This window comes from Somniosus microcephalus, unplaced genomic scaffold (assembly GCF_052327205.1).
Source record: "Somniosus microcephalus isolate GS21.2 unplaced genomic scaffold, FLI_Smic_1.0 unresolved_chr1, whole genome shotgun sequence".
Taxonomy (NCBI): Eukaryota; Metazoa; Chordata; class Chondrichthyes; order Squaliformes; family Somniosidae; genus Somniosus; species Somniosus microcephalus.
The window spans coordinates 120128756-120156187 of record NW_028225179.1 but is presented as its reverse complement, the minus strand read 5'-3'; the positions used below and the strand labels follow the sequence as shown (position 1 = coordinate 120156187).

At 48.9% G+C, this 27432-nt stretch overlaps 1 protein-coding gene across 1 annotated transcript; it reads left to right on the top strand.

Annotated features, from left to right (window-relative positions):
- The first annotated feature begins 5688 nt into the window (after window positions 1-5688).
- Window positions 5689-24591, top strand: LOC147095747 (zinc-binding protein A33-like). The gene is made up of 5 exons (XM_085974797.1): window positions 5689-6049; window positions 9736-9933; window positions 17981-18003; window positions 18109-18218; window positions 23302-24591. Exons 1-5 carry the CDS (start codon window positions 5699-5701, stop codon window positions 23862-23864), a joined length of 1245 nt encoding a protein of 414 aa, XP_085830923.1. The 5' UTR covers window positions 5689-5698; the 3' UTR covers window positions 23865-24591.
- Window positions 24592-27432: the final 2841 nt, after the last annotated feature.

Sequence of the window (27432 nt, the reverse complement as noted above, 5' to 3'; positions counted from 1 at the left end):
TGAGAAATTGCAAGCGAAATCCAATGTTGACATGAGACAACAATAACATGCATTTATAAAGAAAGAGAGAGGGGGAGAAAGATGGGCAGAGAGAGAGGGGGAGAAAGATGGGCAGAGAGAGAGAGGGAGAAAGATGGGCAGAGAGAGGGAGAAAGATGGGCAGAGAGAGAGAGGGAGAAAGATGGGCAGAGAGAGAAAAAGAAAAGAAATACTTACATTTATACAGTGCCTTTCACAACCTCAGGATGCCCCAAGCGCTTTACAGCCAATTAAGTAAATTTGAAGTGTAGTCACTGTTGTAGGAAACGCAGCAGCCAATTTGCGCACAGCAAGCTCCCACAAACAGCTTCTTAGGCAGGTGTTGACGATGGTTTGGAGTTCGACCTCCGAGTGAGCGCAGACGCAAGCGTCATCTGCATACTGTAATTCGACGACAGAGGATGGGACGACCTTGGATCTGGACTGGAGGCAACGGAGGTTGAACAGTTTCCCGTTTGTTCTGTAAATTAGCTCCACTCCAGTGGGGAGCTTACTGAGGGTGAGATGGAGCATTGCAGCAAGGAAGATCGAGAAGAGCGTTGGTGCCATGACACAGCCTTGCTTGACCCCGGTTCGTACGTGAATTGGGTCTGTGGTGGAACCGTTGGTCAGGATCACAGCTTGCATGTCGTCGTGAAGCAGGCGGAGGATAGTGACAAACTTTTGAGGGCAGCCGAATTTGAGGAGGACACTCCATAATCCCTCACAGTTGACAGTGTCGAAGGCCTTTGTGAGATCAAAGAAGGCCATGTAGTGGTTGGTGCTGTTCCCTGCATTTCTCTTGTAATTGATGTGCGGTGAAGATCATGTCCATTGTGCCCTTTAGTGGGCGGAATCCGCATTGCGACTCTGGGAGGAGCTCTTTGGCCACTGGGAGAAGGCGATTGAGGAGAATTAGTGCGATGACTTTCCCTGTGGCAGACAGCAGGGAAACTCCTCTGTAATTACCGCAATCGGACTTGTTGTGTATGTAATATGTGTGCTACTTTAAACCTATGGACAGGACTGCACTACTTGTAGGGCGTAGTGATACGCAGTACCACTCCTGGCCATAGGGGTATAAATAGTACTGTGGGTACTGATCTCCCCTCAGTTCCCGCCTGTGGGCATGAAGTAAAGACCTACGTATAGTCCCTACCTCCAACCAGTAAAGAACTGTTTTTATTGTTACTCATTAGTCTGTGTCTTAATTAACTAAATAATTCACAGACTTAACAGGACTTGTCACCTTTCTTGAAGATGGTCACAATTACGGCATCTCTGAGATCCCCTGGCATGCTCTCCTCTTTCCAGATAAGAGAAATGAGTTCATGAATTCGCACCAGTAGTGCTTCTCCACCATGCTTTAATGCCTCGGCGGAGATTCCATCTGCTCCTGAGGCCTTGTTGTTCTTCAGTTATCAGATGGCCTTTTTAACCTCATGCCGGGCTGGGGTTGTGCTGAGATGGTGGTGGGTAGCATGCTGTGGGATGGAGTTGAGGACACTCATGTCGAAGACAGAGTCGTGATTAAGGAGATCTTCAAAGTGCTCCTTCCAGCAGGCATTGACTGCCTCTCTATTCTTGATGAGTACCTCTCCCTTCTTGGCCTGCAGTGGGGAAGGGCCTTGGGTGCTTGGGCCATAGATGGCCTTGACTGCGCTAAAGAATCCACGCACATCGTGGTTGTCGGCTAGCTGCTGGATCTCCTGCGCTTTCTTCACCCACCATCTGTTCTTTAGGTCGCGAGTTTTTTGTTGGACCTCGGCTTTCAGGCTTCTGTAGAGCTGCTTTCTTGCTCTCGAGTTCTGTTGCTGTTTCCAGATCAGGAATGCCTTGTGCTTGCGGCTTATTAGCTCCTGGATCTCCTGGTCATTCTCGTCGAACCAGTCTTGGTGTTTCCTGGTCGAGTGACCGAGCGTCTCTTCACAGGTGCTGATTATGGAGGCCTTGAGTGCAGACCAGGCGCTGTGGGCACTCTGTGTCTCTGCATCACTGGGAGTCGTCAGGTTGTTTGTGAGGTGCAGGCTGAATAGGGCTTTCTTAGCGGGGTCTTTGAGTGCTCCAGCGTTAATTTTCCTGCGGCATTGCTTCTGTTGCCGCCGCTGTTTTGGGGCTACATTGACAGAGATGACAGAACGGATTAGGCGGTGGTCTGTCCAGCAGTCATCAGCTCCTGTCATGGCGCGGGTGATGCAGACGTTCTTGCGGTCCTTCGCTCGGACGGTGACGTAGTCCAGCAGATGCCAGTGCTTGGAACGAGGGTGCTGCCATGAAGCCTTGTACTTGTCTCTCTGATGGAACAAGGTGTTGGTTATGACGAGGCCATGTTCTAAGCATTTCGACAGGAGGAGGGTACCGTTGGAGTTGGCTTTCCCTACCCCCTCTCTGCTGATCACACCCCACAAACAGCAATGTGATAATGGCCAGAGAATCTGTTTTTGTTAGGTTGAATGAGGGATAAATATTGGTCAGGACACCAGGAAGAACTCCTCTGCTCTTCTTCGAAATAGTGGTCATGGGATCTTTTACATCCACCTGAGAGAGAGCAGACGGGGCCTCGGTTTAACGTCTCATCCGAAAGACAGCACCTCCGACAGTACAGCGCTCCCTCAGCACTGCACTGGGAGCGTCAGCCTGGATTTTCATGCTCAAGTCTCTGGAGTGGGACTTTAAAGCGCCTTTAACATATTAAGACATCTAATAGGACTGCACAGAAGCGCAATCAGACAGAAATTGGCACCGAGCCAATATTGACTGGAGAAGGAGATTAAACATTAGTGTTAGTCCAAAGGATGCAGCACTAGAAAACTAATTTGATTCTCAGAAGCTTTTTGGGACGTCTGGTAAGAAGCGATACCACATGTAGGCAGGTGAACCCGCATCTCCCGTCTTATAATTCCAGATTCCAACCTGAACCCCTTCCGGGTGGTGTAAAATAGTCAAGGCTCACAAACTCCGTACAACTCAGTTTGCTTTTAACTATTTATTGTACTACGAATAACACACAAACGTCAATGCACTGTTCCCTTATAACTCCAAACAATATTAACATACACCATTCCCTTTAACTATTTAATTTCAAACACCACTCAACCCGGCGATCAAGTCTGTTTCCATCTGTACAGGTGATCAAACCGTCCGCAGTTTTACTTGCAAGTTGCCCCGTGCCCTTTCTAAACACACCCTTTTATAATACAAAAGATCAAAACCCGTGACAATAGATGGGCACAAACCCTTCCCCTTTTGATTGTACCATCTTAATCTCATTTTACTGCCATTCTGTTCGATTTCAAACCATACAATACAAAAATAAATGTCTTCATCCTGTTTGATGTTCGACAATTATCACAAAGAAATGTCTTGATTAGACACTTCCTTGCCTATACTCACTGGAGTTTAGAAGAATGAGAGGTGATCTTGTTGAAACATATAAGTTACTGAGGGGGCTCGACAAGGTAGATGCAGAGAGGATGTTTCCCCTCGTGGGGAAATCTAGAACTCGGGGGCATAGTTTCAGAATAAGGGGTCGCCCATTTAGAACTGAGATGAGGAGGAATTTCTTCTCTCAGAGGGTCGTAAATCTGTGGAATTCTCTGCCCCAGAGAGCCGTGGAGGCGGAGTCATTAAATACATTTAAGGTGGAGATAGACAGATTTTTGCAAGATAAGGGAGTGAAGGGTTATGGGGAGCGGGCAGGGAAGTGGCTTTGAGCCCAAGATCAGCCATGATCTTATTGAATGGCGGAGCAGGCTCGAGCGGCCAAGTGGCCTATTCCTGCTCCCATTTCTTATGTTCTTATTTTTTTCATTAGTTTGAAAGGTTAGTGAATGGGTTTCAATCCAACGACAATCCTGGCATTAACATTTCCAAAAGATGAGGGAGCCGTTCCAGACTCGGTGGAACCAACTGTAAACAGCTCGATCAAGGAGTTTCACTGGACAGGATAGTCAGTTGAATTTACACAAAGACGTGCCATTGTGTGGTTTGATTGTTCCAGCCACTTCCTTGGTTAGCATATTCATGAAGTAAAAAAGGGTCATGTCTGTGGTTCTTATGCTGTTTAATCCAGAGAGTGTATTACAAATCCTTTTTAAAAGTTTTGTCTTCCCTCATGTTATGCTAGGATACGAAGTTTGGTCAGTTTCTTACGTTTGGTCAATTTCACAAAACTTTACAGTACAGCCGTTTGACCCTTTTAATGTTGGTATCATTTAAGTTGACTGCGTTCTGGCTGCAGGAACTGGCCACAACGTTATATGCTGTAGATGCATGAGCGTGGTCAAAGCTTCAATGCTGGGGATGTTGGCCTGAGCAAGAACACTGACGTTGGTGCGCCTATCCTGCCAATGGATTTGCAGGATCTTGCGGAGGCAGCATTGGTGATACCTCTCCAGTGCTTTGAGGTACCTGCTGTACATGGTCCATGTCTCTGAAGCATACAGCAGGGCGGGTATCACTGCTGCTCTGTAGACCATGAGCTTAGTGCTAGGTTTGAGGTCCTGGTCTTCCCCAGCATCGAAGCTTTGACCACGCTTGATCAGCTCCGACGGATGGGCCACATCATCCGCATGCCCGATACGAGACTCCCAAAACAAGTTCTATACTCGGAGCTCCGACACGGCAAGAGAGCCCCAGGTGGGCAGAGGAAACGCTTCAAGGACACCCTCAAAGCCTCCTTGAAAAAGTGCAGCATCCCCACCGACACCTGGGAATCTCTGGCCCAAGACCGCACAAAGTGGAGGAGAAGCATCCGGGAAGGCGTGGAACACCTCGAGTCTCTTCGCCGGGAGCAAGCGGAAGCCAAGCGCAAACAGTGGAAGGAGCGCACGTCAACCCAAGCACCCCACCCACCCGCCCCTTCAACCACCATCTGCCCCACCTGTGACAGAGACTGTAGGTCCCGCATCGGACTCATCAGTCACCTGAGAACTCATTTTTAGTGTGAAGCAAGTAATCCTCGGTTCCGAGGGACTGCCTAAGAAAAAGAGATGCAAGAATTTATTTTGATTTGGACAGGATCTATTTAACGCTCGACGCATACTTTAGTCAGCAGAGAGCACTTGCTGTAACTGTGCACAGGGAAATTCTGCTCTGCTTTTAAGCCTTACTGTGACGGAACGGTTTTATTCCGAGACTGCACGAAAAAAGTGTGAATCAAGATCAATTTTTCTGCTTTAGCATTGAACCCAACTTTGCAAAATATATGTTCATGCTTCAAAAGGATGCTATCGCACGATAATAATGGGTCAGGAAGGCCATGCGATGAGTCCCTAATGCGACATGGTGATTACTCTTGGCATGAAGAACATGTTCCTGATATTTGTCCAGGATCTAATCCACGCAGGGTCTCGTTTCTTTAGTCTGAATTTGTTGGTTTTTGGAAATATCCTGCAAGCCCATAATTATACACCCACTTCCCCCATCTCCCGGTCTCAATGCCAACAACAACAACAACTTGTATTTATATAGTGCCTTTAACATAGTAAAACATACCAAGGCGCTTCACAGGAGTATTCTCAAGGGCAATTAGGAATGGGCTATAAATGCTGGCCTTGCCAGCGACGCCCACATCCCAGAAACAAATATAAAAAAATACAGTGTCGTGGAACCTCCTCTTGGCTCCTAATTAGGAAAGTGAAAGTGTTGATCAGAAAGTGTAGCAGCAGATCGACAAAAAATGGCGTCAAGCGAACACCTGGCAAATCTGACCAAAGATCTATCCTGTTCTATCTGCCTTGAGTTTTTCGAAGACGCGGTGTTCCTGAGTTGCGGGCATAGTTTCTGTCAAGCCTGCATTCTGCTCTTTTGGGAGGATGGGAACTACTCGTGCCCGGAATGCCGACAATTTCTCCCAGGGAAAGTATTGAAGCCCAACAGACAGCTGGCGAATATAGTGGCGTCTGCCCGATCCCTGATGGCCACTTCAAGAGGGAGGGAGAATGGCGAGAGGCTGAATTCTCTGTGCGGGACCAGTCAAAACACCATGGACCCAACTCAGCACCACACCCGCAGTACTGAAGTCATCAAGGTGGGTTCAAGCTTCGCTCCCGGTAGCCTGGGAGTCATTGCTGTAAACACCCGCTTGTATCAGTTTCGGTGGTTATATGTTTCCATATTTCTGTAAGTGTTTGAATAACTCATTGACTTGTGCGAATGGCGTGGATTGCTCGCCAGTTCCGGGCTGTTTTCGAGGCAGGGACCTGGAGGAGATCTGCTCGGTTTCCTCGCCTCCTCAATGCTACACGTCCTCGGGCAGGTACAAAGAGCGTTTACAGTCAGGAGGGAGATGAAAAGGCAAGTAGACTTTCCAGTAGCTTTGAGTGAACGTATTCGGGCTGGAACACCCCGCTGCATTTCCTCAATCATTCTACCGCGTCATCACTAAAACATGCAGACGTGAAATGCAATAAAGTAATGGCTATAATAAAATTACTGTGATAACTTGTAATTAGTGACGGGAAATCAATCTGTCAACAACAACAACTTGTGTTTATACAGTGCCTTTAAGGTAGGAAAACGTCCCAAGGCGCTTCACAGGTGTGTTATAAGACAAAAAAATTTGACACCCAGCCACATAAGGGGAAATTAGGGCAGATGACCAAAAGCTTGGTCAAAGAGGTAGGTTTTAAGGAGCATTTTAAAGGAGGAAAGAGAGGTAGTGAGGCGGAGAGGTTTAGGTAGGGAATTCCAGAGCTTAGGGCCTAGACAACAGAAGGCACGGCCACCAATGGTTGAGCGATTATAATCAGGGATGCTCAAGAGGGCAGAATTAGAGGAGTGCAGATATCTCGGGGGGATTGTGGAGCTGAAGGAAAGAAAGAAAGACTTGCATTTATATAGTGCCTTTCACGACCACCGAACATCTCAAAGTGCTTTACAGTCAATGAAGTACTTTTGAACTGGAGCCACTGTTGTAATGTAGGAAAAGCGGCAGCCAATTTACATACAGCAAGGTCCCACAAACAGCAATGTGATAATGACCAAGATAATCTGTTTTTAGTGATGTTGGTTAAGGGATAAATATTGGCCAGGACACCGGGGAGAACTCCCCTGCTCTTCTTTGAAATAGTGCCATGGGATCTTTTACGTCCACCTGAGAGGGCAGATTACAGAGATAGGGAGGGACGAGGCCATGGAGGGATTTGAAAACAAGGATGAGAATTTTGAAATCGAGGCGCTGCTTAACCGGGAGCCAATGTAGGTCAGCGAGCACAGGGGTGATGGGCGAACGGGACTTGGTGCGAGTTAGGACATGGGCAGCCTAATTTTGGATGACCTGAAGTTTACGTAGGGTGGAATGTGGGAGGCCAGCCAGGAGTGCATTGGAATAGTTAAGTCTAGAGGTAACAGAGGCATGGATGAGGGTTTCAGCAGCGGATGAGCTGAGGCAAGGGCGGAGACAGGCGATGTTGGAAGCAGTCGCTCAGCTGTGTCACTGTCGAGGATTACAAGGAGAACTTAGGGGTCTTCATGCTTGGAGCGTGAATTATGAAATTCATGGAAAAGAACCATTGACATCGACAGCTTCGAAAGCACAAAACGGACAAGTTTCTCACAAACAGCAGGATTCCTGTAGGAAAGGCAAACTATGGAACAACAGCTGGAGAGCTGTGAGGGAAATAATTCATTCACTCCCCAAATAAACTATTGTTTAACTGTGACAGTTGAGTTTTAAAAAATGGCTTCGCTCGTACAATGTTACAAAGAATCATACAACACAGAGTGAGGCCAGTCAGCCCATCTTGTACCAGCTCTTTGAAAGAGCTATTGAATTTGTCCCACTCCCCTGCTTTTTCCCCATAGCCCTGCACATTTCTTCTTTTCAATTATTTATCCAATTTCCTTCTAAATGTTACTATTGAATCTGCTTCCACCACTTTTTTCAGGTAGTGCATTCCAGATCACAACACCTAATAAATTGTTCAACAATTTACTGCCAATACCAACTAAAGTAAGACTAAACAGATTTAAGTGAGCTACTGGGAAGAGATTAATGTCGTGATGAGGAAAATTGGTAGACAAATCAATGTGGATGACCAGGAAAATGATTCCGATCAGAAAAGGCAAGCAGCTCATTCTCCCAAACAAAGTGATTGACCCCCCACGCCACAGCGGCTAACTGCCTCTTGAATGATTTCTGAGTTTTTGACCCCCATGACTCTACCTGGAAGATAATTCCTGATATTAACTACTGTTATGTGAAGAAGTATTTCTTGACCTCAGCCCTTAACATTAACTAGATGCTCATCATAAGAACATAAGAAATAGGAGCTGGAGTAGGCCATTCGGTCCCTCAAGCCTGTTCCACCAATCAACCAGATTATGACTGATCTTCTACCTCAACTCCACCTTCCCGTACTATCCCCATATCCCTTCATTCCCAAAATGTTATCGACCTCTGTCTTGAATACACTCAATGACTGAGCATCCACAGCCCTCTTGGGTAGAGAATTACAAAGATTCACAACCCTCTGAGTGAAGAAATGTCTCCTTATCCTAAATGTCCTAAATGGTCGCCCCCTTATTCTGAGACTGTGACCCCGTGTCCTAGACTCCCCAGCCAGGGGAAACATTTTCTCAGCATTAACCCTGTCAAGCCCCTTAAGAATTTTATGTTTCAATTAGATCACCTCTCATTCTTCTAAACTCATCGCTTAAAGTCGTGACATAACTTGAAATAATGCCCTCGATTAACCTTTTTTAAATACACTTTGTATCTTACATACTGTAAGTTTAGGATCACAGGTCACACACAGATTACCCAAAGGGTCTTAGGAGTTGCAAGGCTTTTTATTAAAGAACTACAGTTTTAAAGCATAATCAGACATTACATATGGTTTAAGCTAAGTATAATAGAAATACAACCCGTGACAGTAGAGAGCGATCTACAACTCCCGAATCGGAATTCCACGACCGGACGGATGGTTGGTTAGATGCCCGATGAGACAACGTGGAGGTCTCGGGTCAGCAGATCTCTGCAGCCGGTAACAGCAGTCACTTCTGTTGATTCGTCCCCCGAGCTGTTGGAGGTGTTAGGCATAAGCCAGCACTGATCCACCTCAGAGGCTAAAGTTAGTCAAGGTGTTGGGCCTGAGCCAGCATTGATTTCCACCTCAAAGAAGCCTTTGCCCCTCGCTGTCTGATTCCACCCCCCCTCTCAGCCCTCTATATTTATCGTTATTTTGGTGGGCTGTGGTCTATCTAGTGTCAATCATCTATTATCCAAGTGTGGTGCAGGAAGACATTTCTCACTGCCCCTTTCGGCAAGTCTGATGAGGCCTTTTTCGTATCTTTATGAGGAATGTTTTGTTATGTTTCTTTAAGGACATTTTATGACTTCGTGGCTCCTTATTGTCTAGCTACGTTATCATCATCCTGTGTTTTCTTGCATTTTACAGTCCTCTTATCATTTCCATTTGTCTTTTGGTGTTTGTTATTTGGCCTCGCTGACACTTCAACCATTTGTTCCTGACTGCATTTCAATCTCTGTTCTAAGAGTCAAACTTCATCTATCAATCTAATAGCTATTTCTTAAAAAAATCCTCTCTCACGTCCCCTCTCAATCAAATACTTAAAGGTTGGAAATTCAAGTTTGCCCAATGTTACTTCTCAACTCAATCCTCTGAATATGGAATCAAGCTCATGCCCATCTTCTGTCATAGACACCAGCTCCCGATAGAAGATGAATGTAATGCTGCGTTGTTGTTTCGGCAGAGAAAGGTAAACGACCTCACAAGCCGCTTCGAAGTTGAATTTGCCGAACTGCACCAAATTCTGAACAAAGAAGAACAGGAAGTGAAAAGAAGGCTCAACCGGAGAGAGCAAGAAATATTGCACAGGCTGAGGAGTGGCACTGGAGCAACGCCTGAAATGAATCCCTCCTTCAAACAAGTGATGTGGAATTTTCTGAAGGTACATATTGAACCGATTGCTGACATTGTTTAAACCATTATCAGGTTAATGCTCCTAATAGCCAAGGCAAAAAAAAAAAATCTTCCCTGCTTTAGAAAGTGCAGATCTCATTCATTTTGTTAAGACAGACCCCATCCAAGCTTGAGGACCATGACTATAGAAGTTAAGGAAATGGGACCACGCATTGGCTTGGAGTTTTACACCAGCACAGTTGTTCAAAATAGTCAAGCGATTTTCATTCGCAGTGGATCTGTTTTTTTATTCAGAAGAATAGAGACAAGGTGAGGTTCAGGAAACACGGCCAACCCCAGATAACTGGTCTCTGTAGGGGTGGACTGCGGAGAAGAATGATGAGACTGAGGCAAGGTGTAGGGAAGGAAGAAGAAGGCGTGGCAACACTTTGCGGCAGCTATTTGCAGTCCAGTAGTGACCACTGAGTAACAGAATCAGCTATGGAATTATATTCAGCTGATATAAATCAATAATTTCCTTCGAATGCAATGGCACATCATTCACTAATACCCAGGACGTACACAGGCTGGCTGTAGAAGGTTTTGGTCTATGGTAGGGTGCGAAGATCCAAGGTCATTGATACTGCTTTAGTCAAGTCCCATCAGATGTAGCAGGTTCATTTGTTCTGTCATTATCGGGATGCTTCTGCACCTAAAATAGTAATCTATTTTACGATCTCTGATGCTGATAGACATGTCATAGAGTCATAGAGTTATACCGCACAGAAAGAGGCCCTTCGGCCCATTGTGTCCGCACCAGCCATCAAGCCCTGTCTATTGTAATCCCATTTTCCAGCACTTGGTCCATAGCCTTGTATGATATGACGTTTCAAGTGCTCATCTAAATGCGTCTTGAATGTTGTGAGGGTTCCTGCCTTTACCACCCTTTCAGGCAGTGAGTTCCAGATTCCAACCACCCTCTGGGTGAAAAAGTTTTTCTCAAATCCCCTCTAAACCTCATGCCCCTTACCTTGAAACTATGCCCCCTGGTTATTGACCCCTCTACTAAGGGGAAAAGTTCATTCTATCTACCCTATCTATGCCCCTCATAATTTTGTACACCTCAATCAGGTCCCCCCTCAGCCTTCTCTGCTCTAAGAAAAACAACCCCAGCCTGTCCAGTCACTCTTCATAGCTGAAGCGCTCCAGCCCAGGTAACATCCTGGTGAATCTCCACTGCACCCTCTCCAATGCAATCACATCCTTCCTATAGTGTGAAGACCAGAACTGCACACAGTATTCCAGCTGTGGCCTAACTAGTGCTTTGTACAGCTCCATCATACCCTCCCTGCTCTTATATTCTATGCCTTGGCTAATGAAGGCAAGTATCCCATATGCCTTTTTAACCACCTTAACTACCTGTCCTGCTGCCTTCAGGGATCTATGTACATGCACACCAAGGTCCTTCTGATCTTGTCCTTCCTAGGATCCTACCATTCATTGTGTATTCCCTTGCTTTGTTAGTCCTCCCAAAATGCATCACCTCACACTTTTCAGGGTTAAATTCCATTTGCCACTGTTCTGCCCATCTAACCAACGCGTCTATATCGTCCCGTAGCCTGAGGCTTCCCTCCTCGCTATTTACCATCCCACGAATTTCCGTGTCATCTGCGAACTTACTGATCATACCTCTTACATTCATATCTAAATCATTAATGTACACTACAAACAGCAAAGGACCCAGCACCAATCCCTGTGGTACACCACTGGACACAGGCTTCCAGTCACAAAAACAACCTTCGACCATCACTCTCTGCCTCCTGCCACTAAGCTAATTTTGGATCCAATGTGCCAAGTTGCCCTGGATCCCATGGGCTCTTACCTTCTTGACCAGTCTCCTATGTGTGACTTTGTCAAAAGCCTTACTGAAGTCCATGTAGGCCACATCAACTGCACTACCCTCATCCACACACCTAGTCACCCTCTCGAAAAATTCAATCAAATTGGTCAGACATGATCTCCCCCTGACAAAGCCATGCTGACTATCCTTGATTAATCCTTGCCTCTCCAAGTGAAGATTATTTCTGTCCCTCAGAATTTTTTCCAATAATTTCCCTACCACTGATGTTAGGCTCACTAGCCTGTAATTCCCTGGTTTATCCCTACTATCCTTCTTGTACAATGGTACAACATTAGCTGTTCTCCAGTCCTCTGACACCTCCCCCATGGCCAGAGAGGTTCTGAAAATTTGTGTCAGAGCCCCTGCAATCTCCTCCCTTGCCTCACACAGCAGCCTGGGATACATCTCGTCTGGGCCTGGGGATTTATCCACTTTTACGCCTGCTAAAACCGCTAGTACCTCCTCCCTCTCAATACTAATTTGTTCAAGTTATATCACAATCCCCCTGCCTGATTTCTATGCCTACATCGTCCTTCTCCATAGTGAACACAGATGCAAAATATTCATTTAAAACCTCACCTACATCTTCCGGCTCTAAACACAGGTTGCCACGTTGGTCCCTAATGGGCCCTACTCTTTCCCTGGTTATCCTCTTGCCCTTAACATACTTATAAAACACCTTGGGATTTTCCTTTATTTTGCCCGCCAGTGTTTTTTCATGCCCCCTCTTCGCTCTCCTAATTTCTTTTTTAACTATCCCCCTGCACTTTCTATACTCCTCTCGGGCTCCCACTGTTTTAAGTCCTTTGTATCTGCCAAAAGCCTCCTTTTTCTCCTAATCCATTCTTGTATATCCCTTGACATCCAGGGTTCCCTGGGCTTGTTGCTCCCACCCGTGTCCTTTACGGGAACATGTTGCCGTTGTACTCCCTCTATTTCCTTTCTGAAAGACTCCCACTGCTCTGATATGGATTTTCCTACAAGTAGCTGATCCCAGTCCACTTTGGCCAGATCCCGCCTTCTCCTATTAAAATTGGCCTTCCCCCAATTTAGAACCTTTATTTACAGTCCATCTTTGTCCTTTTCCATGACTACCTTAAATCTCACTGAATTATGGTCACTGTCACCAAAATGCTCTCCTACTAACACTTCTACCACTTGCCCGGCGACATTCCCTAGAATTAGGTCCAGTACCGCCCCCTTTCTTGTAGGACTTTCTACATGCTGGCTCAAAAAGCTCTCCTGGATGCACTTTAAGAATTCTGCACCCTCTAAGCCTTTCACACTCTGACTATCCCAGTTAATCTTGGGGGCGTTGAAATCCCCTACTATTATTACACTATTATTTCTACACTTCTCTGAGATTTGCCTACATATCTGTTCCTCTATCTCCCCCTGACTGTTTGGGGGCCTATAGTACACTCCCAGCAAAGTGCTTGCCCCCTTTTCGATTTTATGTTCTACCCATATGGCCTCATTAGAGGAACCTGCTAAGATATCATTCCTCCTTACAGCAGTAATTGACTCCTTGATTAATATTGCGACACCCCCTCCTCTTTTACACCCCCCTCTGTCTTGCTTGGAGATTCTGTACCCCGGAATATTGAGCTGCCAGTCCTGCCCCTTGCTTTATATTTCCAGCATTATTTGGTTTTTATTTCAGATTTCCAACATTATCTACTATTTAAAGCTGTGCTGACTCTAACCAGGAAGCAATAAAGCTACGCCAAGGTCAAGTGCTAAAATTCCATCCTTATTTGGAAGAGCATTTTCATTTCATGAGAACTCCTCCCTTTAAAATATGTAGAGAGTAAAGTTCAAAGCAACTAACTAGGCTTCCTTGGTCTCTTTGGGTCACTATGCTTATTTTAGAAGGTCTAGGCCTAGAAATTGGGGTTTGGCTTAGCCAGGGCTTTAGCGCCGGAAGTTAGTGCCGGCGCTAAGTCCCCCTGCGCGCGCCAAAAATTCAGTAGCGCCGCGCCCAAACGGCTGCCGGTGCTACTGAAGGGTCTTAGCGCCTGGAAAAGGGCGCTAACTGCCGTTTAGCGCCGCAATTCCGGCGCTGCGGCACCCGATGCGGTGCGGCAGGCTGGGGAAGTGCAGGCCTCCTCCTTCCGTTAAGGAGGAGCTGCCTGCACGCGGCCCGCGCAAATCTGTTTAAAAATGAGCCCGGCACCTTGGACAAGTGCCGGGCTTGCATCTGTTCCGGGGGGGGGGGGAGAAGTCCGGGGAGGGAGCTGCGGGCAGGCGGCTGGCGGGAAAGCGGCCGGCCGCCGCGGGGCCTTTAATGCGCCGGCGCAAACACATGTTGGACTCTGTTGCCAGAGTCTTAGTTGCGGCTGCCACGGGCGAGGCGGCCGCAACTGAATTTCGGCGCTGGGGCCCGTCGGCATGGCAACCGGGATGCTGCGCACACCGATGACGTCATCGGTGCCGGCGCAGCGCTACCGGTGCAACGCCGCTTTAGGGCCCCAGGGAATTTTTCAACTGGCCATAACTCTGGCGCTACTCCCTCTAGCGCCTCAAAAGCGGCGCTAAGGCTAGTGAATTTCTAGGCCCTAGTGTCTGAGGAGGCCTCCAGCAGTTAGCACTAGAGTTTAGAAGAATGAGAGGTGATCTGATTGAAACATACAAAATTCTTACAGGGCTTGACAGGGTAGATGCAGGGAGGATGTTTCCCCTGGCTGGGGAGACTAGAACTAGGGGTCACAGTCTCAGAATAAAGGGATCAGCCATTTAGGACTGAGATGAGGAGAAATTTCTTCACTCAGAGGGTGGTGAATCTTTGGAATTTTCTACCCCAGAGGGCTGTGGAGGCTCAGTCATTGAGTATATTCAAGACAGAGATCGATAGATTTTTGAATTTTAAGCGAATGAAGGGATATGGGGATAGTGCAGGAAAGTGGAGATAAGGTCGAAGATCAGCCATGATCTTATTGAATGGCGGAGCAGGCTCGAAGGGCCAAATGGCCGACTCCTGCTCCTATTTCTTATGTTCTGCCCTGGAACAAAGTTTCAGTTCGCTCTTTCGTAGCACAGAGTATGGTAAGCTGTAGATAATAACCCTCTGCTAAAGCTGAATGGGGATAAGTTTAACTTTTGGTGATAGTATAAAATGGGCAATACCGAATTAGCCATCCACTGTACACTGTGTCTGACTTTCCTTTCCATGAAAGTCAATTGACTGGAACATAAGGCGGGATGTATAATGGATGGCCAATGTGGCTATCACCTATGTTACACCACCGGCCAATATTAAAATTACTCCCAATGGAACAACTTGTCTGGGAGAGTGGAGTAATGGAGTACAAAAGCAGGGATGTCCAGTTACAACTGTACAGGGTGTTGGTGAGACCACACCTGGAGTACTGCGTACAGTTTTGGTCTCCTTATTTAAGGAAGGATATACTTGCATTGGAGGCAGTTCAGAGAAGGTTCACGAGGTTGATTCCGGAGATGAAGGGGTTGTCTTATGAAGAAAGGTTGAGCAGGCAGGGCCTATACTCATTGGAGTTTAGAAGAATGAAAGGGGATCTTATTGAAACATATAGGCCTAGAAATTCATTTTGGGGCGCCCAGCTCGCCTGGGCGCCGGAATTACCGCTGCGCGCGGATCCACTTGCGCAAGCGGGATATTCAGTGTCAGCGCACCAAGTGGAAGGCGGCCGCTAAACAGGGGTTTCGGCGCCCCGCTTGGGCGCTGAAACTGATTATCGGCGCGCTAGTGGCCGCAGCGCCACCCGCAGCAGAGCGGCAGGCTGCGGTACTGCAGGCCTTCCTCCCTCTCTTAAGGGGGAGGTGCCTGCAGCAGCCGGAGCCCCGATCGCGAGTGCCGGCAAAAGAGCCCGGCAGAACGGAGAAGTGCCGGGCTCCCGGAAACCAGCCGGCAATGCCGCGGGGGGGGGGGGGTGGAGGAGGCCGGGGAAGGAGGTGCGGGCAGGCGGCCGCCGAAAAAGTGGCCGGCCGCACTTCCACTTTAATTACCGCCACTACCGCCACAGGTAGGCCCTGTGTACCGGTCGCTGTTTGCGGCCGGCGCTGAAGAGGCGGACGCGACTTAATATGGCATTCTTCGCGGAAACGGGGCGCTGCGCACACCGATGACGTCATCGGTGGCGGCGCAGCGCTACAGCCTAACGCCGCCATTAGCGCACCGCTGAATTTCGCCTGAAGTTTGCAGACTGGCGCAAAAGCCCTCTTTGGGCACAAACTGGTGGCGCAGGCCACTGAATTTCTAGGCCATAAGATTCTGAAGGGGCTTGACAGGGTAGATGCAGGGAGGATGTTTCCCCTCATGGGGGAATCTAGAACTAGGGGGCATAATTTTAGAATAAGGGGGCACCCTTTTAAAACGGAAATGAGGAGGAATTTCTTCTCTGAGGGTCGTGAATCTTTGGAATTCTCTTCCCCAGAGAGCTGTGGAGGCGGAGTCATTGAATACATTTAAGGTGGAGACAGACAGATTTTTGAACGATAAGGGAGTCAATGGTTATGGGGAGCGGGCAGGGAAATGGAGTTAAGGTCAAGATCAGATCAGCCATGATCTTATTGAATGGCGGAGCAGGCTCGAGGGGCCAAATGACCTCCTGCTCCTATGCCTTATGTTCTTATGTTCTACTAGCTGCAGCTCATTATTTAATTAGATCTGATCCGGTTCTCAACTGATGTGGGCACATGGCAGTTGTTGGTAGCATACCGTTAGCTGATTATCCATTTATCTGTCTTTCTTTCTTCACCAATACCTTAAATGAGGTATTAAGGCACAATATTGAGCAACATAGAGGAAACCTCGCAATGTATCCTGGACAATGTTCAGGCTTGGGCTGATAAGTGGCAGGTAACATTCGTGCCACAAAAGTGCCAGGCAATGACTATCTCAAACAAGCGAGAGCCTAACCACCGCCCTTTGACATTCAGCGGCATTACCATCACCGAATCCCCCACCATCAATATCCTGGGGGGTCACCATTGACCAGAAACTTAAATGGACCAGCCACATAAATACTGTGGCTACAAGAGCAGGTCAAAGGCTGGGTATTCTCCGGTGAGTGTGTCACCTCCTGACTCCCCAAAGTCTTTCCACCATCTACAAGGCACAAGTAAGGAGTGTGATGGAATACTCTCCACTTGCCTGGATGAGTGCAGCTTCAACAACACTCAAGAAGCTCGACACCATCCAGGACAAAGCAGCCCACTTGATTGGCACCCCATCAACCACCTTAAACATTCACTCCCTCCACAATCACTCCCTCCACCACCAGCGTACCCTGGCTGCAGTGTGTACCATCTACAAGATGCACTGCAGCAACTCACCAAGGTTTCATCGGCAGCACCTCCTAAACCCACGACCTCTTCCACCTAGAAGAGGGCAGCAGGCACTTGGGAACACCACAACCTGCAGGTTCCCCTCCAAGTCACACACCATCCTGACTTAGAAGTATATCGCCGATCTGTCATCGTCGCTGGGTCAAAATCCTGGGACTCCCTCCCTAACAGTACTGTAGGAGTACCTTCACCACACGGACTGCAGCGGTTCAAGAAGGCAGCTCACCACTACCTTCTCGAGGGCAGTTAGGGATGGGCAATAAATGCTGGCCTTGCCAGCGACACCCAAAACCAATAAAAAAGTTTGTGCTGCATCACAATTCTTATCTCAGATTGATATTAAAAATGTCTCCTGACAACTCTACTTTAATCATCCACTTTATCTCATAATTGAGTTCATAACAGCCTTGATCAATTGAAATCAATGTGCTATATAAAGCAGAGGTTCCCAAACTAGGAGGGGACGTACCTCACCGAGGTTATCTTGGGGGGGGGGGGCAAGAAAATGACATCCTCATCTTGTTTGCAAATGTTTCTTCGATAGAGGGGCGCGCCAGTAGCATGAATCTCCAATTTGAGAACACCTACTATAGTGAACTGTCACAGCTCACTTAACATGCCATCTAACCGAAAACTACAATCAATACTTGATATATTTAAGAAGGAGCTAGATAGATTTCTTGACACAAAAGGCATCAAGGGGTATGGGGAGAGAGCGAGAATATGGTATTGAGATAGAGAATCAGCCATGATCATATTGAATGGCGGAGCAGGCTCGATGGGCCAAATGGCCTACTCCTGCTCCTATTTTTCTATGTTTCTATGTAATAATGAATCGGTCAAATTCATATCTTATATTTTTTTATTTTAGGAGATGAAAACAATTCTGAGCGGGTAAGTGCTTACGTATTTCGCTGTTTGATTTTTTTTTTGTCTCGTACTGTAAGAAATAAGCAGTGTTTATCCACAATGATTAATATGATTTCTCATTCTTTCCAGTGATGAAATCAGGCCAGTCGACGAAGTTCCTGTCAACATGCTGACTGGTGAATTTGGGGGCCCCCTGCAGCACATAGTCTGGAGGCAGATGAGGAAATCGATTAAACCAGGTAGACACCAGTTTTCCGGAATGTGTAAAGTCAGTTGCTGCTCAAGGTCAAAACCAACAACCATTTACCCGTTAACTTCCTGTTGATTCCGATCGTACAGTACTTATGAAAACATGATACTGAACTTCAAAATCTTTTTTTTGATTCGTTCATGGGATGTGGGTGCCGCTGGCAAGGCCCGCATTTATTGCCCATCCCTAATTGCCCTTGAGAAGGTGGTGGTGAGCCACCTTCTTGAACCGCTGCAGTCCGTGTGGTGAAGGTACTCCCACAGTGTTTTTCATAGCGGTTTGTTACAACTGAGTGGCTTGTTAGAACATTTCAGAGAGCACTTAAGAGTCAATCACATTGCTGTGGGTCTGGAGTCACATATAGTGCTTGACAGGGTCGATGCAGGGAGGATGTTTCCCCTGGCTGGGGAGTCTAGAACCAGGAGTCACTGTCTCAGAATAAGGGGTCGGCCATTTAGGACTGAGATGAAGAGAAATTTCTTCACTTAGAGGATGGTGAATCTTTGGAATTCTCTACCCAGAGGGCTGTGGAGGCTCAGTCATTGAATATATTCAAGACAGAGATCGATAGATTTTTGAATATTAAGGGAATCAAGGGACATGAGGATAGTGCAGGAAAGTGAAGATGAAGTAGAAGATCATCTTATTGAATGGCGGAGCAGGCTCGAAGGGCCAAATGGCCTACTCCTACTGCTATTTCTTATGTTCTTATTAATATAGGTCAGACCAGGTAAGGACGGCAGATTTCCTTCCCTAAAGGAGATCTGTGAACCAGGTGGGTTTTTATGACAATCCATTGTTAAGTCGATTAATGTGACACTGGAATGAACACAAAAATCGTGTTGCCCTTGAGAAGGTAGTGGTGAGCCACCTTCTTGAACTGCTGCTGTCCGTGTGGTGAAGGTGCTCCCACAGTGCTGTTAGGGAGGGAGTTCCAGGATTTTGACCCAGCGCCGATGAAGGATCAGCGATATATTTCCAAGTCAGGATGGTGTGTGACTCGGAGGGGAACTTGGAGGTGGTGGTGTTCCCATGCACCTGCTGCCCTTGTCCTTCTAGGTGGAAGAGGTCGCGGGTTTGGGAGGTGCTGCCGAAGAAGCCTCGGCGAGTTGCTACAGTGCATCTTGTAGATGGTACACACTGCAGCCACGGTGCGCCGGTGGTGGAGGGACTGAATGTTTAAGGTGGTGGATGGGGTGCCAATCAAGTGGGCTGCTTTGTCCTAGATGGTGTCGAGCTCCTTGAGTGTTGTTGGAGCTGCACTCATCCAGGCAGGTGGAGAGTATTCCATCACAGTCCTTACTAGTGCCTTGTAGATGGTGGAAAGGCTTTGGGGAGTCAGGAGACGAGACACTCGATGCAGAATACCTAGCCTCTGACCTGCTCTTGTTGCCACAGTATTTATGTGGCTGGTCCAGTTAAGTTTCTGGTCAATGGTGACCCCCCAGGATGTTGATGGTGGGGGATTCGACAATGGTAATGCCGTTGAATGTCTAGGGGCGGTGGTTAGACTCTCGCTTGTTGGAGATAGTCATTGCCTGGCACTTGTGTGGCATGAATGTTACCTGCCACTTATCAGCCCAAGCCTGAACGTCATCCAGGTCTTGTTGCATGTGGGCATGGACTGCTTCATTATCTGAGGAGTTGCGAATGGCGCTGAACACTGTGCAGTCATCAGCAAACATCCCCGCTTCTAACCTTATGATGGAGAGAAGGTCATTGATGAAGCAGCTGAAGATGGTTGGGCCTAGGATGCTGCCCTGAGGAACTCTTGCAGTGATGTCCTGGGCCTGAGATGATTGACCTTCCACCACCACAACCTTGATCACAGTTTTAAAGTATCATCTAATTATTCATTTCATTAAGAATAATTTGATGAGCATAATCATATTTCACCTGGTGGGAAGCGCAAATATAATTTCAATTTGCTGTGAAATACATATTATCTTTGTTTAGATGGGATTAGATGAATAATTATGGTACATGTATTTCATTGTCTTTTAGACTGGATATGGTAGAACATTTAATCCCAAATAGGGTCAATTTTAACATAACCTCCCCATCGGACTTGTGTGAAACTCTGGGGAGAATTTTTACTTCAGAACGCGCTGGGAGTGGGCAGCCCTGTATCTCGCAGGATACCCTGAAGTCATGGTTTCCCCACACGCTGTGGAGGGTTAACATCGCAGCCTGCCACTCTTGGACCGGACAGGCTCCCCGCCCGGCAGTCAGCCCGATTGACAGGTTTGGCTTCCAGTCGGGCGGGGAGCACTGCGTTGGAGGCCGCAGGACCAGGTAGGGCGGATCCCCCGCCCTGGAGCGAGGTCCGATCCCAAGGGGGCTCCGATCCCCCACCCCAGGGGGGTTCTGACTCCCCGAACCCGGAGGGAGTCCGATCCCAAGGGGGCTTCGATCCCCAACTCCAGGGCGGCGGGGGGATGGATCCGGTCCTGGGTAGGAGTTTGTATGGAGGCGGGGGGCGGGCGGGGGGTGATCTGATGGTGGGGGAGATTGGGGCTGCAGCTGTTGGGTTTCCCCGGGAAACCCGGCCTGCCACAGTGAAACTTGCAAAGCAGGTTAAATCCGAGGCTTCCAGGCCATTAGCATATTTAAAATGCCAACCCACCTCCTTGTCCCACCTCAGTAAAACCCGGAAGTCGGCGTGTTGGGGCCAATTTCCCGACACACTTGGACTTTTTGCCCATTTAACCCCCCCACCCGCACCCACTCCCACCTGCTCACACATGTTAAAATCCGCCCCCGCCCCCACCCCACCCCACCGCCCCCCCCCCCCCCCCGGTTTTAAATCCCTCCTGATTTTGGGTGGTGCATAAAGGCAACATTCCTCCCAGTCACCTGGATTTCCCGTCCGGTGAGTTCGGTTACAATCACCATTCCCAGCGGTGGTCAATGGTATCAGTCAGAAGTTGGAAGATTGACTGACTGATTTCCCCTCTTCTAAACCTCGACATTAGGACAATTGTATTGGCACTCCGCAGTCGCAGATATCTAACTCCGATCAAATTAAGAATCCTTAAGTATCTGTAAAGCTTAGTCATACCAAGCAGTATATCACAGAATCACAGAAACCCCACAGTGCAGATAGAGGCCATTTCGGCCCATCGAGCCTGCACCGACACATATCCCACCCGATCCCCGTAACCCCCACACCAACACATATCCCACCCTATCCCCGTAACCCCACGTATTTAATCCCCCTAACACTAAGGGTCAATTTATCATAGCCAATCAACCTAACCCGCACATCTTTGGACTGTGGGAGGAAACCGGAGCACCCGGCGGAAACCCACGCAAACACGGGGAGAATGTGCAAACTCCACACAGACAGCCACGCGAGGCCGGATTTGAACCCGGGTCCCTGATGCTGTGAGGCAACAGTGCTAACCACTATGCCACCGTGCTGCCACCGTATACTTTTGTATAAAGCCATGTAGACCATAAATGTTCAGATGTTTTCCAATGCTTTTGAGTGGTTGATTTATTATTTGAACATGTTAAGGTAATCAGGGTGAAATTTAAGTGAAGCATTAATATGTTACATATAAATATATTCCAAACTCAAAGTACTACAGACTACTATAGTAGAGTCATAGGGGGAGAAATTCGGTATCGCTCCGTTTGAGGTGCAATTATTGGCCGGGCGCAAGGTTTAGCGCCTGGCGCTAATTATCGCCTCCGACTGCAAACTTGGCTTCTAACGCCCCTGGAGGTGATTTGAGCGCTAAATCAGGTGCTACACACCTCTCTTAAGGCGCAAAGGCCGAGGAGTGAGGCACTACCTCAGAGCACTGGCGAAGCTCATGTGATGTCAGTCAGCAATGGAACACAGACACACTGGCGCCGGCCAGTTCTTAGAGGGGAGTGTCGATCTTCCTCTCCATCCACACCCTGCTCATTGCAGCCTTGAATCTCAGCCTGGAGAGACCTGTTCATCAAATCTGCTGGAAAGAACAATGGAGAGGCCCAGGGAAAGAGCTCAGAGTGCAGCCCCCATAGTCTTTTCTAAATCGATGCAAGGAAGGTCAAATCAAAATGAACCTGCAAAGTGCAGCTCAGTACCCAAAACTCCTCAACACAGCGTTGAATCTCTCCAGAAGTCTCTCTCTCTCACTCAGAATGCGTGGTGCAAAAATGTTGCCGACAATAAAAGGCAGGAAGCGGTCGCCTTTAAATAGCGCTCCCCCAGTCCCTTCCCGACTGCAAAACGCTCCCCTCAACCTGTTGTTGCTAGCGGCGGGTGGCAAGGCAGGGGGTGCCACTCAATATCCGGTCCGGGACGCTACCGGGGCATTGCACACTCGACTGACATCACGATCTGCGGGCGCAGGAGATCATGGCTGTAGCGTTTAGCACCGCTGCAAAATATCTGGTCAATTTCGCAAGCGGCGCAAACATCGCCGCGCCCGGGCGCTAGTTGCTTTGCGCCCCATTACCGCCCTCTTAAGGCACTAATGGGAGGTGCAAACCAACCGAATTTTTCCCCCATAGAGTCTTAATTCATAGAATCGTAACAGCACAGAAGGAGGCCATTCGGCCCATTGAGTCCGTGCCGGCTCTCTGTAGAGCAATCCAGTTAGTCCCATTCCCCTGCTCTATCCCCGTAGCCCTGCAAGTTTATTTCCCTCAAGTGCCTATCCAGTCTCCCCTTGAAAATATTGAGTGTCTCCGCTTCAACCACTTCTGTTGGCAGTGAGTCCCAGGTCCTCACCACTCGCTGCCTAAAAAAGTTTTTCCTCACATCCCCCCTGTATCTCTTGCCCAAAACCTTAAATCTGTGTCCCCTAGTCCTTGTACCATCAACTAGTGGGCACAGCCTTTCCCCGTCTAGCCTATCCGAACCCGTCATAATCTTGTACACCTCTTTCAAATCAGTCCTCAACCTCTTTTGCTCTAATGAAAACAAATCCAGCTTCTCCAACCTGTCCTTGTAGCTAAGATCCCCCATCCCCAGAACCATTCTGGTGAATCTCCTCTGCCACTCTCAAGGGCCTTCACATCTTTTGGTTACTTTATCGGTGCTAAAACTCCAGTTTCTTTCTCTTTCTTTACAGCGTTGACGCGTTTGACTCTAACGCCGATTTCAGCGCACCCCAGACTCATCTTGTCCGAAAGCCTGAGCAGAATAAGAGTTGGTTATATGCAACAGCAGGTCCCAGATGATCCGAGACGATTTCTGCGCCATATCTGCGTGCTGGGATCGAAAGGATTCGCCTCGGGGAGACACTATTGGGAGGTTGAGGTGGAGCAGGGGGCCAAGTGGACGGTCGGCGTGGTGAGAGAGTCGGTAAACCGAAAGGAGCTGAAAGACATGACCCCGCGGAATGGCTACTGGGTCATAAGCCCTCGGACGACAGACTGGGTGCAGTCGATGCTGGAGTTCTTTGCACAGGGGGAAAGAGACCCAAAGCAGGTTGATCATCTCGCACTTCAAGTGAATCCAAGAAAGGTGGGAGTTTACTTGGACTATGAGAGAGGGCAGGTGTCATTTTACAATGCCGGTGACATGTCTCACCTGTACACTCACAGCGGGACAATGACTGGGAACCTGTTGGCTTTCTTCTCACCTGGAAATGCAGCCAATAATCAAATGAAGCTCCTTCACCTGTCGTTGTGAATCCGATTTGCCTCGAGCTTTATTGCAGTGACAGTCATGTGAAATAATGCTGGCAAAATGCACCGGCCTGGTAAAGGGATGTAATGTTTTGATTTCAACGTTGTGTTGTAGACTTTAAAAACAAAACACAGCAGTCTTCCATTGAGTCATAGAGTCATAGTCATAACAGCACAGAAGGAGGCTATTCAGCCCATCGAGTCCGTGTCGGCTCTCTGTAGAGCAATCCAGTCAGTCCCATTTCCCCACTCTATCCCCGTAGTCCTGCAAGTTTATTCCCCTCAAGTGCCTATCCAGTCTCCCCATGAAAACATTGAGTGTCTCCGCTTCCACCACTTCCGTCGGCAGCGAGTTCCAGGTCCTCACCACTCACTGCGTGTGGTAAACCACTGTTATTGTATATTGTTACCTCTGGGTGGCGCTGTGTACCAAGGCATGCCTCAGCTGACTCCGCCCACATGACCAGGTATAAAGGTGGGGGTTTCGCCGACTCACTTCCTTCTTGGAACCAGCCACCCACGAGAGGCATGCTCTGTTCTCTAGTTAATAAAAGCCTTTTCATCACCTTCCTGATTCATCGTCTTTTATGGAGTAATTGATAAGCGTATCAATTTTATTAACTAGAAGTAAAATGGCGACACCTGAACAGCAACAACAGCAGGCGTTGCTGCGACCCTCAAGCAGCGGGTTCATCAACCAATTTCGAACACTGGCTGAGCTGCTTTGAATCCTTCCTAGGAGCCTCCGCCGTGACATCGGAGGAGAACAAACTAAAAGTTTTGACCGCCCAGGTGAGCCCTCAAGTATATACGCTCATCTGGGACGCTACTACGTACATGGCGGCCCTCGAACTACTAAAAGGGCAATACACGCGCCGAGTGAACACGATTTACGCCAGACACCTCTTGGGATCCCGCAGGCAGCAACCGGGGGAATCGGTAGAGGCATTTTTACGGGCGTTACAGACACTCTGCAGAGACTGCGACTGTAAGGAGGTAACGGCTGCGGGGCACGCGGAGGGACTTACTTGTGATGCCTTCGTCAGGGGCCTCCAGTCCGACTACTCCCGGCAGAGACTGCTCGAAAGCAAGGAGCTCGACCTGAAGATGGCCGTAGCCCTTGCGCTCTCGCTAGATGCGGCCCACCGAAACCTCGAAGCATACTCACGTAACGGCGCCGCGCCATGGCCATCGCGACCGTGGGACATGGGACCGCTGCCCCCGGCACCAACTGCTGCAGCGATGTCCCGAAATCAACTGGGACAGCCGCCCCCGGTAAGAACCGCAGCGATGCCCCGTAACCAGGCCCAAAAATGCTATTTCTGTGGCCAGTTAAAACACCCTAGAGCGCACTGCCCGGCTAAGACCGCTACCTGCTCGGGCTGCGGGAAGACAGGCCATTACGCCAATGCCTGCAGGGGGAAACCAGCGAACGCCAGCAGCGCCGCGTGCGAACCATGGGGGCAGCCATCTTATCCGCCATTTTGTGCACCTCCGGCCGCATGGCCGCCGCCATTTTATTCGCCGCACTCAACCGCCACTTCGTCTCCGGACTCGACCACCGTCTCGTCGGACGACCATACCGACTCACTAAGCCATACACTGGCCTCCGTTACGCTGGATCAAGCCCTCCCTCATCATCTATCCAGCTCCATGATGGATATCACGGTAAACGGCCGCGCCACCACTTGCCTAATCGACAGCGGGAGCACAGAGAGTTTTATTCACCCAGACACGGTACGTAGCCACTCCCTCACGGTCCTGCCGACGCGCCATCGGATTTCTATGGCGTCCAAGTCCCATTCAATGGACGTCGGCGGCTACTGTGTGGTGACCCTTTCGGTTGGGGGCACAATATATAAAAATTTTAAACTTCTAGTCCTGCCCCATCTCTGCGCTGCCGTGCTGCTAGGGTTGGATTTTCAGTGCCACCTTAACAGTGTCACATTAGCATACGGTGGACCCCTCCCCCCACTCACAGTCTGCAACCAACACCTTTTAAATCGCCCGCCGCAAACCACCTGCAGCCTTTCCACACTAAAAGTCCCCCCCCCTCCCTTGTTCGCTAACCTCACCCACGACTGTAAACCCATCGCTACCAAGAGCAGGCGGTACAGCGCCGGGGACAGAGCTTTCATTAGCTCTGAGGTGGAGCGGCTCTTGAAGGAGGGCATTATCGAAGGGAGCACTAGCCCCTGGCGAGCCCAGGTTGTAGTCGTTAAAACCACTGATAAACGCCGCCTGGTCATTGACTACAGCCAAACCATAAACCGGTACACTCAGCTGGACGCATACCCGCTTCCTCGCATATCTGATATGGTCAACCAGATTGCGCAATACAAAGTATTCTCCACCATTGACCTTAAGTCAGCATACCACCAGCTCCCCATCCGCCATGAGGACCGCCAGTATACTGCCTTCGAGGCGAACGGCCGCCTCTACCACTTCCTTAGGGTTCCCTTCGGCGTCACCAACGGGGTTTCGGTCTTCCAAAGGGAGATGGACCGGATGGTTGACGAGAACGCGCTGCAGGCCACCTTTCCCTATCTGGATAACGTCACCATCTGTGGCCACGACCAGCAGGACCATGACGTTAATCTAGAAAAATTCCTCCGTACGGCCCAACGGCTGAACCTAACGTACAATAAAGAGAAATGTATGTTTCGCACCAAACGCCTCGCCATTCTCGGCTGCGTGGTGGAGAACGGAGTCATCGGGCCCGACCCCGACAGAATGCGCCCCCTAATGGAGCTACCCGCCCCCTAATGGAGCTACCCCTCCCCCACTGCCAAAAAGCACTGAAGAGATGCCTGGGGTTTTTCTCCTACTATGCCCAGTGGGTTCCCCACTATGCAGACAAAGCTAGACCCCTCATCAAATCCACCTCCTTCCCCCTGACACCAGAGGCGTGTGCAGCCTTCACTCTTATCAAGAGCGATATCGCGAAGGCCACAATGCATGCAGTGGATGAGTCGATCCCCTTCCAAGTGGAGAGCGATGCATCCGACTTCGCCCTAGCTGCGACCCTTAACCAGGCGGGCAGACCCGTGGCCTTTTTCTCAAGGACCCTCCAGGGCCCCGAGACCCGACACTCCTCTGTCGAAAAGGAGGCCCAGGCTATTGTGGAAGCGGTGCGTCACTGGAGGCATTACCTGGCCGGAAAACGGTTTACCCTGCTCACTGACCAGCGTTCAGTAGCTTTTATGTTTAATAATAAGCAGAGGGGCAAAATCAAGAACGACAAGATCTTGAGGTGGAGAATCGAACTCTCCACCTACAATTATGATATCTTGTACCGGCCCGGGAAACTAAATGAGCCCCCAGACGCCCTATCACGTGGTACATGCGCCAACGCGCAGGTTGATAGACTGCAGACCCTCCACAATGACCTCTGCCACCCGGGGGTCACCAGGTTCTTCCATTTCATCAAATCCCGTAACCTGCCCTACTCCATCGAGGAGGTCAGGACCATGACCAGGAACTGCCAAATCTGTGCCGAGTGCAAACCGCACTTTTATAGGCCGGACAGAGCAAGCCTGATCAAGGCCACTCGCCCCTTCGAGCGCCTGAGC

Excerpts from the sequence above, each read along its gene's own strand:
- LOC147095747 (XM_085974797.1), top strand. The coding sequence starts at position 5,699 with ATGGCGTCAAGCGAACACCTGGCAAATCTGACCAAAGATCTATCCTGT. Across the intron at positions 6,050-9,735 it reads GCAGTACTGAAGTCATCAAG|AGAAAGGTAAACGACCTCAC; the intron begins GTGGGTTCAAGC and ends TTGTTTCGGCAG. Across the intron at positions 18,219-23,301 it reads GAGGAAATCGATTAAACCAG|CGTTGACGCGTTTGACTCTA; the intron begins GTAGACACCAGT and ends CTTTCTTTACAG.